This window comes from Sorex fumeus, unplaced genomic scaffold (genome assembly GCF_029834395.1).
Source record: "Sorex fumeus unplaced genomic scaffold, SorFum_2.1 ptg000044l, whole genome shotgun sequence".
Classification (NCBI taxonomy): Eukaryota; Metazoa; Chordata; class Mammalia; order Eulipotyphla; family Soricidae; genus Sorex; species Sorex fumeus.
The window spans coordinates 55946206-55965676 of record NW_026606101.1 but is presented as its reverse complement, the minus strand read 5'-3'; the positions used below and the strand labels follow the sequence as shown (position 1 = coordinate 55965676).

The 19471-nt window shown below is 36.3% G+C and overlaps 1 protein-coding gene across 4 annotated transcripts in view; it reads right to left on the bottom strand.

Annotated features, from left to right (window-relative positions):
* Positions 1–19471, bottom strand: part of TP63 (tumor protein p63) — a 250617-nt gene that overhangs the window by 136242 nt on the left and 94904 nt on the right. For all 4 annotated transcript variants that reach the window (XM_056121602.1, XM_056121603.1, XM_056121604.1 and 1 more), the window contains exons 2-3: positions 12886–13014; positions 11795–11927 (exon numbers count right to left, since the gene is read on the bottom strand). In XM_056121602.1, coding sequence (XP_055977577.1) covers positions 11795–11927; positions 12886–13014 — 262 coding nt within the window. The remainder of the gene's footprint in view (positions 1–11794; positions 11928–12885; positions 13015–19471) is intronic.

The following is a 19471-nucleotide window of genomic DNA, read 5'->3' as shown; positions in this document are numbered from 1 at the left end:
GGGATAATGGCAGAGGGATTGCTGTAGCCATACTGCAAGTATAAAAAAATCTATTTCAATAAAAAACATTTTAAAATAAAATTAAAAAGTAAACTGATCACCTACAACTTTTAAAAATTAAAAGTCTCACAAAATTTCCATGCATTGCATGCACAGGTATTAGGCAATGACTGTTTAAAAGATATACAATCATTCCACTTAGATATATAGAAGATAACCTCATAAACATTAAAACAATCTTCTTTTTAAATTTTATTTTGGGACCACACTGAGCTTTCCTCAAGGCTTACTTCTGGCTCTGTGTTCATGGATCACTGCTGGAGGTGCTCAGGGGTATATATGAAGTGCTGGGATGGAACCCAAATCAGTCATGAGCAAGCAGGTGTCCTACATGCTGTCTTTTCTCTCTGGTTCCTTAAAATAAACCTTCTTGTGAAGTATAATCTAACTTTGAAAACAGACAAAATAGTTCTATTGGAAGCATCATTGCATCGTTTAGTGCCTTATATGGAAATTGAAACCATAAACAATTTAACCATTCATTTTTTAGGAAAAATGAAATGGGAAAATATTTTAAAAATAATAAGTACAGGGCAGAAGAGAGAGTTCAGCCTCTAAGTTGCTTGATCCAGGTTTGAGTGCAGAAACTTTACATGGTGGCTGACTATCACCAGGAATGATCCCTGAGCATTGAGGGGTGTGACTCAACCACCCTGCCCGCACACCCAAAAAAGGTACAAAGAAATGAAAAAAAGAAGAGCTAAATAGTTTTTATAATATGACAGTTTCTTTGTTAATATCATCATCTACCTCTTGTAGACAAAACTAACATGCTTAGTTTATAAATAATTCAAAGCAAAGTTATATAGTTTTAATGTTATGGATAATGAAAAGCCAAAATAAAAGGTAATATACTAGACAACAGAATCAAGAATCAATAAGTATCTTAGGAACATAAAGTATCAAACTAAAAAACCCTATTTACTTTCATTTGCTATCATTCATTTTGATTCATTTGTTAGTGACATCAGTGTTCTAATGAAGACATGCCCATTCCTGGAAATTCAGATTCCCTTTGTAATAAGAATAAAAAAAATGATTTCATTTTATGATTAATTGTTAAAGGGTGTATCCAAAAAATCAATAACTATGTGACAAAAGCTTTAAGATTTCTGCTCTTAATAATCTGACATGTTATTTCATGCCACAAATTCATATTTTTATGCTATGAGAGAATGCTTGGCTGAGATCCAAAATATTTTTCATATGTTGAAGGTAAAAGTAATTTATGTGACGAGGTTTAGAATTATTTAGTTATAACCTACAGGAAAGAGAGGAAAGGATATCAAATCATGGGAGAAAAGAACTTCATAAGAGCTGCATCTTTTGTCAGTTTGGAAGATCCAGGATTCAAGGCTTCCTAGTTCTATAGCATCCCAAGCAAGCTCACCATTTTTTCTTCCTGCTTCTGGGGGCTGAAAGTGTTGCCTAACCACATGAATGTGGTCAGCACACATGGTCATATTTGAAAAGGAAGAAATGAGTCTAAAGCAAGGAAAGTATCAGCATCTCTCTATTTAGTTTATTACCAGAGTCTCAGCTGTTTGACAGGGGTAGAAGGCAAGTTTATTTAATCAAGTTTATTTCACTTTATATATTTCTTTCAATGCAACTGTTCCCAAGTGACCTATTCTATTTCCCATACTGGCAAACCTCCAGTTCTCTTACTTGTACTTACCCCCGAATCTTATCAATCCCTGACTCCTTGAAAATTTTATTAGTTTGGGCCTCATTCCTGATTCCTTATAACTGTCATTTTTATCTGGCAAATAGTTTCAGACTCAGTTGCTAACCATGATGCTAGAACCCTGTTTTATTATTTCTGACTACCAATAATATCCTATGCCTTTCCAGAAGAAAAAGTGTGAAAACCCTCTGCTATTAGGAAAGTTAATGTTTCCCTCTTAGGGTATATAACAGTTTTTTTGAAAAATATAAACAGACCTCCGATTCCTTTCAATCACAATACCTTTGAAGAATGGGAAAAGGAAAGATTGACTTTAGTGTTTGGGTGGAATATTTTGATTGATGCGGAGTATAGTGTCATCTTTAAAAATTTATTTAATCTCCTTACTTTTGATCTGTTAATTTATAAAATAAGGATTATATATAACTTTAAAATTTATTATATGTGTTTCTAGTATTGTCAAATATAGAAGACTAAGTTATTAGACTTTGTTACTATCATCAAATAAAGAGAGTAAGAGAAATATAGTTTCAAAAAGTGGTAATTTAAATAAGAAAATTTGGAGGATTTCAAGTTGAAAGCTCAGTTTTAAATGTAACTTGCCATTTGAGGATTACTAAAAATCTATTCAAAGAATCAGTGTCATTTATCTATCTTTAGAAATGATCCTCCAAAATTTTAAACACAAAAAGATAATCCTCTTAAGCATTATAATTTCTTAAATTATAATAATCTAAAAATCATCAGTCAATGCATTCCTAGCTAAAAAACAACCATGAGAGCAATTATATCTTGTATTTTCTGGTATTTCCCCCCTTAGTTATCCTTACTCTAACATTATTGCATAATAAACACTTTTCTCATGTACTCTGCTAGGTTTCTAGCATAGCTTCTTAGTTATGAAAATACTCAGAGTTTTCAACTGAAGTTTTAAAATTCAGGGGAAAAATCTGGGTACCTTCAAGCAGAATAGAAAAAAGAATGGAACCAAAACATAATGATGAGTCTGGGGTGGGGGGGTTCAGGGTTCAAAAACCCTGACTTGCTAGCATGAGGCCATTAGTTCAATGTCTAATAACACTCGCATGAGCAAAGTATGATCCTGAAGTCTTTGCTGCGAGGTCACCAGCATCACCACAAAGTGGAAGACCTCCAGGATTTATACATATATGTGAAGGACACTGAAGCTAAAATCCATAACCCCTGGTAAAAATCACAACTAAAGATGTGTAAGTACTATGGCCAAGAGTTGGATCACAACCGTGTGTACCACAGTGGAACTCAGGCACCACATTTAATGATGCAATATGCAGTGAATATATGTGCAAGCACTACAACCAGGTTTTTGACCTTTCTCCCTCAGTCATCACAATAACTGAAATAAAAATTAAGGGCAAGCTTTTTGAAAAACACATCTTTTCATATTAGCGTATTAAAATTAAAAGGAAAATTAAAAGGAAAAACATGGCAGAAAGCTTTGCTGCTATGGAAGTTTAAGTTAATTTTATTCAAACTTTTGTTGGAATAATGCCTGGCTTTGTGAAATCTAAATGCTACCCTAAATTCGCCATACATGACCATTTAAATTTAAATTAGCTAAAACTTGGGCCTGAGCAATAGCACAGCGGGTAGGGCGTTTGCCTTGCATGCAGCCGACCTGAGTTTGATCCCCGGCATCCCATATGGTCCCCCAAGCACCGCCAGGAGTAATTCCTGAGTACAGAGCCAGGAATAACCCCTGAGCATCGCTGGGTGTGACCCAAAAAGCAATAAATAAATAAATAAATAAAAAAGCTAAAACTTAACATTAAATAAAATTGAGTTCCTCCATTGTCACATTTAAAATTTCCCTAAGGTATATTACTCAGTGCTACCATGCTGAACAACATTTCAGTCACTGGTAGAATTTGTTTTAGACATGGCTGTTTGAAAGATAGATTTATTTATTTATTTATTTTACTTTTTTGGGGGGGGCGGATCACATCTGGCGATGCACAGGGGTTACTCCTGGCTCTGCACTCACGAATTACTCTTGGTGGTGCTCAGAGGACAATATGGGATCCTGGGAATCGAATCCGGGTAAGCCACGTGCAAGGCAAACACCCTACCCACTGTGCTATGCTCCAGCCCCTTATTTTATTTTTAAAGTTCATCAGGCCTCATTATCATGATTTCAAAAATCCCCAGGGATTTAGTCAGTGTTTAGCAAATTCTGGACATGGCAAAATAAGAGTTCCTGCCCCTTTATTTGTTTGTATTTCCCCTCTTGGGATCAAATCCATTTACATATTTCATTTTTTTTTATTGAATCACATGAATTACAAAGTTCCAAGTTTATTCATGGTTGAATTCCAGCTTTCCAATGTTTCAGCAATCCCTTCACCAGTGTCCACTTCTCTCCAAGAATGTCCTCAAATTTCCCTCCTGTTCTCCCTCACCCCTTCCTGCCTCTATGGAGACACTTTTTCCTTCATCATATTGATTTATTTATCTTTTAAGCCCTGTGGGCCGGAGCAATAGCATAGAGGGTAGGGTGTTTGCCTTGCACGTGGCCGACCCAGGTTCGATTCCTACACCCCTCTCAGAGAATCGGGCAAGCTACCAAGATTATCTTGCCCGCACGGCAAATCCTGGCAAGCTACCCGTGATGTATTTGATATGCCAAAAACAGTAACAACAAGTCTCACAATGGAGATGTTACTGGTGCTCACTCAAGCAAATCAATGAACAACAGGAAGACAGTGCTACAGTGCTTTAAGCCCTGTGCTTTATAATAATGCTGCTGATCATGCATATCATGTTATACATATTCATGTCTATCATTTTACCTCCTTTCAACACCCTGTCTCTGTACTTATCTAAGTTGATCACTTCGCTGAGCAATTGTCTAAGGTTTTCCTCCCAGACTAGCCTTCCCTACCTCACACCATGCAGTGACATTATCTTTGGACATTTGTTGTTCCCTAACTTTGTACCTTGCATATGAGAGAGATCATTCTTTGCCCTAGACCCTTTACAGACAGAGAAATCAACAACTGTAACACTGTTTATAAAGTAACATGACTAAAAATACACCTCCATTGCCACATAAGGAGGTTTTCTAATTTAGAATAGTGAATACTGAGACAAAATGTGTTCCAGGAAGAATTGTGACAAACTGGGTGTTGATGGTTGGTAGGACTTGATTAGTGAAATATTGCTACGTTTTTATGGTCAAAATTTCTAATATAACTGCCATGTAACCCCATCAATAGCCAGGATTCAGAGACTATAAAACTAAGCACCCAGAAACATACGGCCACATTTGCAGTTTCGCGACCTCTTATTCTTTAGTTCTCACTCTCAGAGAACCTGGCAGACTACTGAGAGTATCCTGTCCAAATATATGCCTGACTGGGAACACCTGTAAAGGTGATTAGAGGCTGTCCCAAAAGCCTCCATCCCTCTCAGAGAGCCTGGAAGCTAGCAAGAGTATTCCACCCTCACAGCAGAGCTTGGCAAGCTACCCGTGGCATACTTGATATGCCAAAAACAGTAACAATGATGGTCCTCATTCCCCTGACCCTTAAAGAGCCTCCAATATGCCTTAGGGTTATACTAGCACGTGACAGGGACAAATGGAGACGTTATTGGCACCCGCTTGAGCAAATTGATGAACAACGGGGTGATAGTGATAGTGTTATACGTAGCAGAATTTCACAATAAAATGCTTTAGTACATGAAAAGGTAATAGGAACTGTGAAAGAGTATGCTTGACTCAATTAAAATTTTATAAACTTGAATGAGTTGGGAAATCCTTGGGGAAAAGATGGAGAGGTCAGTTTTCCGACATAGGTTCTATGAATTAACTCAAGAAATGAGCAAATTAATAAATTGGAGATATCCTAACTTCTAAGTCACTATCAAGTCAGAATTGAGCTACATTTATGTTCAACTACAATACACTTAGAGGCTTTAAATGAACATATTATTGGATTTATCTGCAAGTTTCCTTTCACTAATTTAAAGATAATTGAAAAATTTTACATATTAAAATGAAAGGCATCAATACTGTAATATATAATTCCCTTATCACTTTATTGGCAAAGTATCTTTGTATTTAGAAAGTCACAGCTTTCTATTTTTGGTTGTTTTCTTTTCCCTTTTTCCACTTCATCTTGTGTCAGTATCATAAAGTACTGCTCGTATCCAAAAGTGGATAGTTAAAATTCCAGTAAAGTTTTATTTATAGCGGCTAAGAAAGGCAGGGCATACCAACGGCAGGGCTCTTATAGTTTTAAGAGCTTCCATTTGTTTCATTTCTTCAACAAAAATGATTTGGTATCATTCAGACCACACTTCCCCCAAAAGCTATTGTGTGTGTGTGTGAGTGTGTGAGTGTGTGTGTGTGTGTGTGGGGGGGGGGGGGAGGGAGTAAAAAAATCATTTTGTCTTTTAAGTAAATTTTTTTACCAAATTTTTAAAAATCAATCTATTTTTGGAGGGGGTAATACATCTAGGGCCACATCTGACTGTACTTAAGGACTACTGCTCAGACTATGCTCTTGAATAAGTGCTCAGGGATCACTACTGGTGGTACTGTGACCATTTGTAGTGCTAGAGATCAAACTAGGGTCTATAAAGCTAGTCCTTAACCCTCCTACTATTTCTCCAGTATTGAAATGTGCCTTTTTAAATTTTGTATCTTTTAAAAGTAACATTGATTTATGATACTTTTGTTGGTGAACATAACATAATAAATAACTCTTGAATTTTAAAGCATTAAATTCTACTTGACCTAACCTTACTTAACCTAACCAAAGTATGAAAAAGTACAGTTGCCATTTTCCCAAAACAACTAAACATGCTCAATTTGTCTTTCTCCTTCCCCTCTGGTAACCAATATTTTATTCCTATAATTTGATTTGCGTGTTGATAGCACAGCGATAGCACAGTGGTAGGGCGTTTGCCTTGCACGCAGCCAACATGGCCGACCCGAGTTTGATTCCTCCGCCCCTCTCGGAAAGCCCGGCAAGCTACCGAGAGTATCTCGCCTGCTCGGCAGAGCCTGGCAAGCTCCCCGTGACAGATTTGATATGCCAAACACAGTAACAACAAAGTCTCCAATGGAGACGTTACTGGGCCCGCTCGAGCAAATCGATGATCAACGGGAGGGCCTTTACTTTTTACTTTTACTAATTTGATTATTTTCGTCTTTGCTTGATTTCTTTATCTTTCACAAGAGTGAAATAATTTGGTATTTATCTTTCTCTGATTTATTTCACTTTGGGTTTCATGCATACAACATTCTATAGTTTCCCTGCAGACCAGTTTTCCCTCCATCCCCTGCACCATGGTAAGTTCACTTCTATAGACCAGTTCTCAGGTTCTGTTGCCTTTGGGCAAATGTTATTCTCTTACTCTGTTTCTTAATATCCCACATATGAAAGAGATCATTCTATATTTGCCCCTTTCATTCTGACTACCTTTACTCAGCATGATACTCTCCAGATCCATCCACACAGAAGACATTTGCATGATTTCATCTTTTCTTTTAGTCGAGTAGTATTCCATTGTGTATATATACCATAGTTTCTTTATTATCCAGTCATCTATTCTTGAACACTTGGGTTGCTTCCAGATTTTGACTATTGTGAATAGTGCTGCAATGAACATAGAAGTGCAAATGTTAGGATATATTCTTAAAAGCCCATGGCACGAACCTCATGCTGTTGTAAATATAAGTTCGCATTTTTTTAAGTAGTGGAGTCGTATTCAATTGTGTATATATTTCAGATCTTCATCTAGTCATCCATCAATGAGCAATTTTGTTTCTAAAACTTGGGTACTGGAAATACTATTTCAGTGAATACAAGGAGTGCTTATTTCTTTGCTAACTAGTGTTTCTTTTTCTTCTTTCTATTCTTCAGTTAAATACTCGTCACTATATTTTCTGGAGCACATCACATTTCTTCTTTCCTTAGGTTTTTGAAATGTCTTCATATAATTTCTATAGTATCTGTATAAATTAAGAATTTTCCAATGGTACATGAGGATTCATTTTCTTTCTCCAAGTTTTTGCCAAAACTGATAATTTGTATATTAGCTATAGTAAGAGGCATATGGTGATGTGTTTTAATTTCCATATGTCTAATAATAAATCATGGGAATTTTATTCTTTTCATATTAAGTTTTTCCATATCATCTTTGGAAAGCACATTTTCAGAATTTTAGTCCATTTTTAAAATCATTTTTTTCTCATTCTTCTTGTACTTCAAATGTTAGGATATATTCTTAAAAGTCCATGTCATGAACCTCATGCTGTAGTAAAAATAAGACTGCATTTTTTTTAAGTAGTGGAGTAGTATTCAATTGTGTATATATTTCAGATCTTCATCTAGTGATCCATCAATGAGCATTTTTGTTTCTAAAACTTGGGTACTGTTTTAAAAATACCCAAGTTTTTCAAATACTTGTTATATTAAACCCTACTAAGACAATGAGTTCTGAATATTTTCTCCATTTAAGTAGGCAATTTTATGCTTTGATTGTTTCTTTGGCTTAGCACAAACTTTTAATTTTACTGCTGGAGAATTTGATTATTTTGCTATTTAATAATATATAGAAAATAGGTTTTTCCTTGGTATTGTAGTCCACAAGACATTGCTGAAACCAATATAAAAAAACATAGCAACAGATTTTTCTTCAGTATGTTCTATGGTTCCTGGTTATAAAATAAAGTCTTTAATCCATTTTGAATTAAATTTTGTACATGATATGAAATGGTAATTTTTAAAATTATTTTCATGTGGGTGTCCAGTTTTCCCAGTGATACTAAAACGGCTTCATTTTCTTCATTATATATACTTTGTCACAAATTAGTTGTATATATTTAAATAGATTTAAAGGATGGGTCAATTATACCTATCTACATGCCATTTTTATTCAATTTTATGTTCTTTAGGTTCTCGATATAGTTTGGAAGTCAGAGAGATACCTCTACATCTGTTATTATTTGTTCTGTATTTTATATGAATATTCAGGGCCTTTAAGGAATCCAATATGAATTTAAGAAACTTTTCTTCTAATTCTGAAAAGAGAACTGCTGAAATTAGAATAGGTGATAAAAAATCGAATCTGCATGTTGTTTAAATGATATGATCACTTTAACCTTGTTAATTCTTCCAATCCAACAGAATGATATATATTTCTACTTATGTGTCTTCTATTACTTTCACTTTTACTGACATATCTCGGTGATCAATCAAAGGTCTTGAACTTTTAAACATATTTCTAAGGTATTTCATTGGTTTGATATAATATTAAATGTGATTGATTTCTTAAATGTATTTCTGTTGTATATCCTTCTTTAATATAAAATTCAGTGGATTTTAATATATTAATTTTGTAGTCATCAGCTTCATTGTTTTAATTATTTCAAAATATTTTAGTGGTTTCTTCAGAACTTTCCACATAATGTCATAAGCTAACAGTGACAGCTTTACTTCTTCAATTTGAGTTTTGATAATATTTTATTATCTTTCTTTTGCCTAATTGCTCTTTTTAGAACTTTCAATAGTAGGTTAAAAAAAGGTGTTGACCCAAAAGGATAGAGAGAGCAAAAAGGAATGCCCTGACACAGAGTCAGGGTGGGGTGAGAGGGATGGGGTGGGAGTGGTGGGAGGGATACTGAGATCATCGGTGGTGGAGAATGGGCACTGGTGGAGGATGGTACTGGATCATTGTATGAAATGTAAGCACGAAAGTTTGTAGGTCTATAGCTGTACCTCAGTGATTCATTAAACAAACAAACAAAAATTACTGAAAAAAAAATTAAGGTGTTGAAGATGGTCATCCTTGCCATATTCCTAACTGTAAAGGAAGATTTCAGTTTTACTTATTTGAATAGGATATTATTGTTAGTTTGACATATACTGTCTTACTAATATTAATGTATGTTTTTTTCAGTCCCTTTTGTTACTTATTTCATAATGTATCTGTCAAATGATTTTCATATGTATGTTAGATGACCATACCATTTTTATCCTTCATTTTGTTGATGTTCATTTTATTAATTGGTTTGCAATAATAAATCATCCTTATGTTCCTTGTGGCTGGAGATATAGTACAGTGGGTAGGGCGCTTGTATTGTGTGCTGCCAACCTACATTTGAAGTCAGGCAGCCAATATGGTTTCTCGAGACCTACCAGGAGTGATCCCTCAGCACAGAGCCAGGAGTAAGCCCTGAATACGGCAGGGAGTGATCCAAAAAATTAAATAAATAATCTAGCACTATGAATAGCACAATTGTTAACAACACAAAAGCAGATGTAAAAATCTCAGGAAAGTGTACTATCAATCATATTCTATTATAATCTTTATCTTGTTTAGAAGATATGTGCTCCCAATGGTATATTATGCAGCTGTTAGAAATGATGAAGTCATGAAATTTACAAACAAGTGTTTCTACATGGAAAGTATCATGCTAAGTGAAATGAGTTAGAAAGAGAGGGACAGACATTGAAAGACTGCTCTCATCTGGGGAATATAAAGTAACAGAAGGGGAGATTAACACCCAAGAATAGTCAAGAGAAGTACCAGGAGGTCTGCTCCACGGCTTGGAAGCTGGCAGCACATGCTGAGGGAAAAGGCAGCTCAGATAGAGAAGGGAACACCAAGTAAAGGGTGTTTGGAGGTCTTGCCCAGGATGGGAGATGTGTGCTGAAAGTAGACTATAGACCAAACATGATGGCCACTCAATACCTCTATTGCAAAGCACAACACGCTAAAGGAAAGAGAGAACAAAAGGGAATGACGTACCATAGAGGTGGGGTGGGGAGGTGGGGTAGGGTGGGGGGATGGGGTGTGGGAGTGGGAGTGGGAGGGCTACTGGGTTCATTGGTGGTGGAGAATGGGCACTGGTGGAGGAATGGGTAAAAAAAAAGAAGATAGGTGTCGCATGGAAGTTTGAAATATTTTATAGATGTGAAACTGAGGCTGAAGGTCACAAAAGAATGACTTGTTTAAGAGAAATGTTCATTTTAGGGATGTTATCCATTTTTTCTCTCCTTATATTATCAGACACTTATATATGTGTATCAACATAGAATTTATTTCACCCTTTAGTAAAGAAGAATAGTTCCAGGAATTCATGAGATAGATGATTTTATGAAAAGTATTTTGCTAACATTCCACTATAGACTCTGATTATAACACTGCTTGTATTAATCGTAAAAGCTTGGTCTGATAGTGTCCTCTCTAACAAAAAAGACACAATCAGCAATTCAGATAAAGCATTAACACTGGGCCTAGAGTAGATAGCATAGGGGCTAGGGCATTTTAGTCTTGTAGCCAGAAATTCTTCTATCCTGGAATTACATATAAACCCTGAGAATGGCAAGGAGTGACCCCTGGACACAGAGCCAGAAGTACTGAGCATTGTCAGAATGAACCCCAAACCAGAAACAAAGACAAAAATAAAAACTATTCATTAACTTAATTGTAGAATGCTATCTCAATATTAATAAATTTTAATAAAAAAAACAACTAAATAAAGCTGGATAAATATCACAAGCATTGGGATACATTCTCATCAAAGCTCCTAATTCAAGTTCAATCTCTAGCACCGCATAATCTCCAGAATAGCTACAGGGATAGTCCTGAAGTACCTCGATACCACTGAGGGGTAAGGTTGCCCTCAGCAACTCAAGACTGGAACAACATTGAATCTTTGGGCCCTGGCATTGAATTGATGGCCCAATTATCCAACTATCATCAGGAGTGGTCTCTTGGTAAATTGGCTAACCTCCAAATCGACTTAATTCTAAAAATAGATTAGTAGTTATTTCCAATTTCTTCTTTAAGGCAGTTGAACAAGAACCATAGAAAGCTGAAGCAGACCTAGACTCCATAAGAGGCAAATCCCTCTGCTAGCCACATTTACTCTCTGCAGTGACTTGCACATTCACAGCCATTTGCTTTTTTTGCAGATGCCTTGAAAGAGACAGATTTGAAAAAGATGTTGATATCATGGCTCACAGATTAAAGGGGGAAGCTCAGACCACTCACCCACATGGGGTCACTCAAGTCCGAGTCCTGCATGCGGATGCAATCCATGCTAATCTCAATCTTGTTTGTTGTACCATTTTCGGATGGTTCATCCACAAAGTTCAAGTCAATGGGCTGAACGGAACATATGGGCCTACCACAAAATATAAAGAAAACTGTTATTCAAGGAAATGAACAAAACACAGACATATATTAAGTTGGTAATAATAAGAGTTCTATTTCTTAACCACAGCACCCAAAAGGAGAGAGAGAACAAAAGGGAATGCCCTGCCACAGAGGCAGGGTGGGAAGGGGGTATGGGGGGTGGGAGGGATACTGGGATCAGTGGTGGTAGAGAATGGGTACTGGTGGAGGGATGGGTATTCAATCATTGTATAACTGAAACCCAAGCACAAAAATTTGTAAGTGTACAACTGTACCTCATGGTGTTTCACTAATAAAGAAAGTTAAATGATCAGACACCTAAGGTTAGATTCTTGACTCAACCAATTATCTGATGTGTAATCTTAGGCAGTTAAAATACACACCCTATTTTCAAACTGGGAATTATGATCCCTGTCACATTAAAAAATTATTAAGGTAAATGCAGGATAAGATGGATATCAGAGAAAGAATATTTTACATACTATTCCTTAGGATTTTTGGTACTCTAATATTCCTTTTCCTTCCTTAATTTACCCACTTATCGAAGCTAGGGAATTTATAAAGAAAATTAAGATCATTCTCCTAATAAGGCACAGATGGCCAACCAAATTTAATGTTTTGTTTTCTCAGGAGGTATTCACATTGCAGAGATAAAAGTCATTAAGTCAAAGGTGTAGGATATGAATACCATGGAGTCCCTGGAGAAGTTACTTTGGGTTGGGCAGAAGAGTTCTTCTGAATATTCAAATTATGCCACTTAGAATGATTAATAATAATAATATTTTGGTGTTAGAAATGGAAAACATCTTCTCTGAATTTTAACTCAGATATATTGGTGAGAACAAATTCTCTCAACAAATGTTCACTAATTTCTACTGTTTCTAGAAAGAGTTCACAATACACAATATTTTGAGCACCCACAATTTCTCGGCTTTCTTGATACTTACTGTTCCAAGAAATCCCAAATATGCTGAAAAACCTCTGGACTGAGGAATTCACTTGTCTGTGTGCTCTGGGACATGGTGGATCGGTAATAACTTTCTTTCCAAGAGAAATGGGCTGGGGTTTCTACAAACCTTAAAAGAAAAAAAAGCAATTGTTATAGTTTCTGTATTTAAGATACTGAATACTAAAATTAAAGCATATTGGATAAAGAAAACAAGAAGGCAATTAGCAAAATCTTTGAGGCCTGTAGAGAACACTTTACAAGTTATACAAATGAACTACTGCTTTTTTTAGGCAATGTCATGAGTCCTATTTTTCAATAAATCATTCACATCTATTATCACAGCATTTTTTTCTAATACATATAGTTACACCCTATACTACCACAACCAACACAATGTTTGAGATTGCAAACACCAGATTTCCCTTATTAAGTCTTATAGAAACTAGTTTTTAAATATATACATATATAGATAGATATTCTATATATTAAAATTTTGCGGTTTATTAATAATTGTTTCAGTGTATGCACTTCCCTCTTCCAAGGATCTCTGCACACCACCCTTTGCTCCCAACACTAACTCAATTGTATGGATCAGTTATCAATTCTCCAGTCATCCAGCCCAGCTGTATGGGATCAGTTCTCCAGTTATCCAAATCATTAGTTTATCATTTTTGTTTCAACAAGTTAAAAAGCAGAAGCAGAAAATAAAAATGAAAATTTAAATTTAACTTTTAGCATAACACAAATAAATGCAGTCATTCTATATCTCTTACTCTCCTCCTGACTCATTTCACTCAGCACAACACTCTCCCCATCTATGCATTTATAGGAAAATTTCATGGCCTCGTTTTCCTTAACAGCTATATAGTATTCCGTTGTGTATATGTTCCATAGTTTCTTTATCCATACGTCCATTCTTAGGCTCTCAGGTTGTTTCCAGATTCTGGTTATTATGAATAGTGTTAAAATGAATATAGAAGTGCAGATGCTGTTTCTGCTGTATTTTTGGACCCCCGTGGTATATTCCAGAACTGGTACTGATGAATCGAATGAAAGCACAGTTTCTAGTTCTTTGAGAAATGTTAATATTGTTTTCCAAAAATACTGGATCAGTCAACACTACCATACGCAATGAATGAGGGTCCCTTTCTCCCTGCATCCATATCAGCACCAGTTGTTCTTGTTCATTTGGATATGTGCCAGTCTCTGTGGCATATCGTCATGCACAAAAGTCAGATCAAATGGATTAAAGACCTCTACATCAGACCTGAATCCATAAGGTATACGGAAGAAAACACAGTCAAACTTTTTATGACAATGAATCTCAAGGCATCTTCAAAGATCAAACACTACTGACCAAGCAAGTGAAAGCAAAGATTAATAAATAGGACTACATTAAACAAAGAAGTTTCTGCACCTCAAAAGAAACAGTGACCAAGATACAAAGACAGTCCATGGAATTGGAAAAGCTATTATCCCAATTCCCATCTGATAAGGGGTTAATATCAAAAATATACAAGGTACTGGTAGAACCTTACAAGAAAAAAACACCCAATCATATAAAAAATGGGGAGAAGAAATGAACAGAACCTTCCTTAAAGAAATGGCCAAAAAGAAAAAATGAAAAAATACTCTACATCACTAATCATCACTGAGATGCAAATCATAGTTGGGTTTTAGACAATGTTTTAGTACCAATTCTACCACCAGTGTCAACTTTTCTCTACCAGTGTTCCCAGGTTCCCTCTCCTACCCTTCCATCCCTAGTCTGCCATGTTGACAGGCATTTTTTTAGTTTGGTTGCTAATGTTTGGGTTTCATGATTTCAGTGTTGTTGTCCCTTGGTTGAGATTTAGCTCTATAATTCCTAACACCACTGATGTACCTGAATCCCCTTGACCCTTGCTCCTTGTTGCTTCTAATCCATCTCTTCTCCCCTTCTCTTCCCCTCCACTATTTTTTTCCTTTGCTCCCTATACTCTGAGGTCAAGGGTGATCTAAGAATCCCCATTTTAAACTATGTATTTTCTCATCTTGTTATTCTAAGTACCACATACAAGTAAAACCATCCTGTGTTTATCTTTCTTCTTCTGGCTTCATTTCATATGCTTTTTTTGTTGGTAGACCCTCATTTTTCATTACTTAAAAAATTAACTTTATATCTATACGCATGAAGTAAATGATGAATTTTCTCAAAAGATATCATCCACCAATCTCTGAATTATTGGCAAGTTCATCTTAGAATGTAGCTACCTCATTCTCTAGAATGTCACTGTGGAAAAGACAAGCAGGAAGAGGAGTCTTTAATAAATGTTCTATTAGTGACATTGCAATATCATAAAAACAGAATATCTTTTTAAGGATCAAGGAAATATTCTTAAATAATGAGAGGAAATTAGTCAGGTTAGAAAAAAACTCATGACATAAATGAGTGATCTATTTTAAATAGCAGATATAAAACTTCAGAATAGATAATAGTTGAGTATACACAAAAAATTATAAATGACTCTGACAGTACACTTGAAAAGTTGTAGGCAGAGGGACTGGAGTGATAAAAGAGCCAGTAGGATCCTTGCCTTGCATGTGGCTGACCTGGGTTTGATCTCTATGGCCCCCTGAGCCATGCTGGGAGTGAAACCTGAGTACAGATACAGGAGTAAGCCCTGAGTAAAGCTGGGTGTGGTCAAACAACAACAAAAACAACAACAATAACAAAGAACAAAGTTATAAGCAGAGAATGCTGGGAGGGAGCCAGAGGTGAGGAAGAAAGCCAACATTTATATATAATATGTTTGTATGGGCTAGAGCGATAGCACAGTGGTAAGGCGTTTGTCTTGCACGCAGCAAGCCCAGCCGAGCCGGGTTCAATTCCTCCGCCCCTCTCGGAGAGCCTGGCAAGCTACCGAGAGTATCTCGCCCACATGGCAAAGCCTGGCAAGCTACCCATGATGTATTCGACATGCCAAACACAGTAACAACAGGTCTCAAAATGGAGACGTTACTGGGCCCACTCTACCAAATAGATGAACAATGGGAGGACTTACCATTACTTACCATGAAGGACATAACTATTTCAATACTCCCAATATATGCAAAATGATACTTTTATTAAGAAATATTAAATAAACTTTGCATGCCCGGGTAATTATAGGCTGGGGAGAGATCTCCATGGTCAGCAGTGCATGCCTAGCATACCAGGGACCTGAGTTTGAACTCTAGGATTGCATGGCTCCTGAGCACTAGTGGGTGTGGTCCTGTGATGGCCTTCAGCTGTGGGCCAAGTATTAATGGAAGTGGCCTTCAAGCCTTCTGAGAGGTGCCTGGGAAACCTTCTAAAAAGGTTCAAATTTATATGCAATTTGAAAAAAATAATAAAGATAGGTCATCTAAGCTTTACAAGTTTCCTTTAATAGCCAATACAAACATCTTACAAATCAAATATAAGTACAAGGAGGACAATGACATTTTTTATAATCAACTGATATGATTCAGAGTATCCATTTAATTTTCATCCATTTGTGAACATTAAGTGTGGTTTTTAATTTTATAGTGTTTTTTATCATATCTATTTGCTTGAGCAGGCACCAATAACATCTCCACTGTGAGACTTGTTACTGTTTTTGGCATGTCAAATACGCCACAGGGAGCTTGGCAGGCTCTGCCCTGTGGGTGGAATACTCTCAGTAGCTTTCTAGGCTCTCCGAGAGGGATGGAGGAATCGAACCCAGGTCGGCCACATGCAAGGTAAATGCATGTTTGCCTCGCATGCGACCAACCTGGTTGACCCATGCTCCATTCCTCCGCCCCTCTTGGAGAGCCCTGCAGGCTACCTAGAGTATCTCGCCTGCACGGCAAGGCCTAGCAAGCTACCTGTGATGTATTCGATATGCCAAACACAGTGACAAGAAGTCTCACAATGGAGATGTTACTGGGCCTGCTAGAGCAAATCGATGAACAATGGGAGGACAGTGCTACAGTGCTTTTATCATATGTGTAGGTTAGTATAAATTTATACTATTTAATGATTGAATCCTGAAACTGTAAAAACATGCCTTATATTGATTATTTTGAAGTTTTATGAAGGGAGAATTTACAGCGTATTGATTTGTAATTAAATCAATTGTGTACTGTCTAAATGACACAACTAGAATATAGCAGAAATGAGGAATAGAGACAATGGAAACAAATTCAATTAGTAATGAAAAGGTTAAATCAGCTCTTGTTGATGTTTCTAATGGAAAAAAAGACAGTCAAGGATGATTTCATATTTCCAAGGTTTTTGGATGAAGTGGCTGATGATTCACTTATGAATTCAGTAAATATAGTTGGAAGAGCTGTCTAGGAGAGAAAGAGATGAGTGAAATCTTAGTATGTTGCATTTGAAGTACCTATGAGATATTTTATAAGCAAAACAGATAGTTGAATAAATTTTAAGCTCTGAGGATTGAGTGGAAAGGGTCAGAAGTTTAGATGCAGAAATCCTCACCACAAAGTGAAAATTAATCCTTAAGAGTGATTACAAGAACCTCAGCAGAACAGGTCCTAGGGATACTATTGAAAGACTCTAAGAATTAACAGACACCGAGAAGTTTATCACATCTTAGAAAACAAGGAGGTAAAACACTTTTAAAAAGCAGCAAAGACAATGAAGGAGTCAGAAAGAGCTAAGAAAAAACAAAGATCTAAAACCTATCTAAGGAAGCCATTTATAATTTTACCACTAACACATCTCATAGATAAATGTAACACAAAGAAAATTTTAGTATCTGAAGAGTGAATAAGGATGAAAGGGAAATATTTTAAGATATATTTTGATAAAAATAGTTTAAGTTATACTTAAAAATCTAAAAAAAAAGTAAAACCAAAAGAAAATAACCAAGCAGGGGGCAGTTATTAGTAAGGGGATGGTGAAAGGTCTTTTAAGAAAGTGTTAGAAATCAGTTGAAAGATTTAAGTAGAGTTGATAGGTATGAATTTAATCCCTGAACTCCATTACTTCAGTATAAAAGGAAAGAGACAAATTATGCACTACCAATAGTACCCTGTGTCCCTCAAAGAATTATCCCAGAGAGGCAGGAATAAGTCTTGAGCATAGCCAGATGTGGAGATGTGGGCCCCAAACCAAAAATTTAAAAATTAAGCAGGAGAAAAACTAATAACTGCTTGATAGTTTCGGATTTTTTTTAAAGCAGGAAGCAGAGTTATTTTTTTTGCAAAGATGTGGGTTTTGGTGTCACCCCTACATGAAGATCTTATTTCAACGATGGAGGTATCACTGAAAAAAAAAAGAGTTCCATGATGATGTGATGAAATATGTTAGATAGTTGAGGTAGAAAGACAAATGTATAGAGTACTTGCTGAGGTTTAGAAACATTAATCTGTATGGTCCAAATTTGTTAATTTATACACCTGAAAATATGGAAAGAAAACTATAAATAAAACTATTATCCTGATTGTTTCATTGGTATTGGTTATCAGAGAATTGAAGGAATTATGAATTGCCGCATGGAGTAAAGATTGAAAATGGTTAACTAGTAAATAGAGCAGAAGTGAATATAATGGCTCCAACACTAAAGTGGAAGTTATGGAGCATAATCCCATGGATGGCATTTTTGGACACTTTTTGTTTACTTTAAATTCTTTCTTCAGAAGAAACTGGAAGACAAGGAAGTAGGAAAATCGAAAGTAGTTCTTAAGCAGTGACAAAAGTGTAGGTAAAAAAGGTACAAATTATACAATAGTAAATGCAAATACACCTTCCTGTGAATTATTATGTATGTGGGTCCACAAACACATCCCAACTATTCAAAGATCTAAGTTCTAGGTATTATAACCTGAAATCCAGGTGAATACCAGAAGATAAACAGGACTCAGAATATCCCCCAATAGCTTTTAGTTTATGACATTCAGTATGAAAATAAGTAAATTGTTCAAACTTAGTACATTTTAAAAGAGACTGTTAATGTGACTTAGATCTTAAAGAACAAAGCATATGGGACTGACAAAAAAATCCTTTAAGTGGAATAAACACATTCTTTTTCCTTTAGTTTTTGTTTTGGGACCACACCCAGGAGTGCTCTGGGGCTTACTCTTGGCTCTGTGCTCAGGGAAGAGTGAAAGTTTCCATTGGTTTCAGTAGTCCTTTATTTCTCTTTCTTTCACAGTTTTCACAAGGAAGTTGTGATTTCTTTGTGCTCACTTATTTTTGTGTGAATTCGTTTTTTGGAATACACCAGACAGTGCTCAGGGCTAGTCCTGGCTTTGTGCTCAAAATAAGTGCTCCTGGGACAATGTAAGGTTCAGGGGATCGAACCAGGGTCAGTCACCTGCAAGGCAAGTGGCCTGCCCTGTGGACTATCACTCCAGCCATGTCCCTGCTTACTTGTATTGTCCACGTTTTTCGTTTTAATCACTGACTCTTCAAAGTCTTCTGAATTTCTGCCGTCACCACTCTCAGCTCTGAAACCTGGGACAAGCCTTCCAGCTCTGTAAGTCTCAGCTTCCTTGAGGAGTGTCAGAGGGATAATCGTCTCTCATCTTGGCTTTGCTGCCTTTCAAATGCCTGCCCAGCCCTCAGTGCTCTC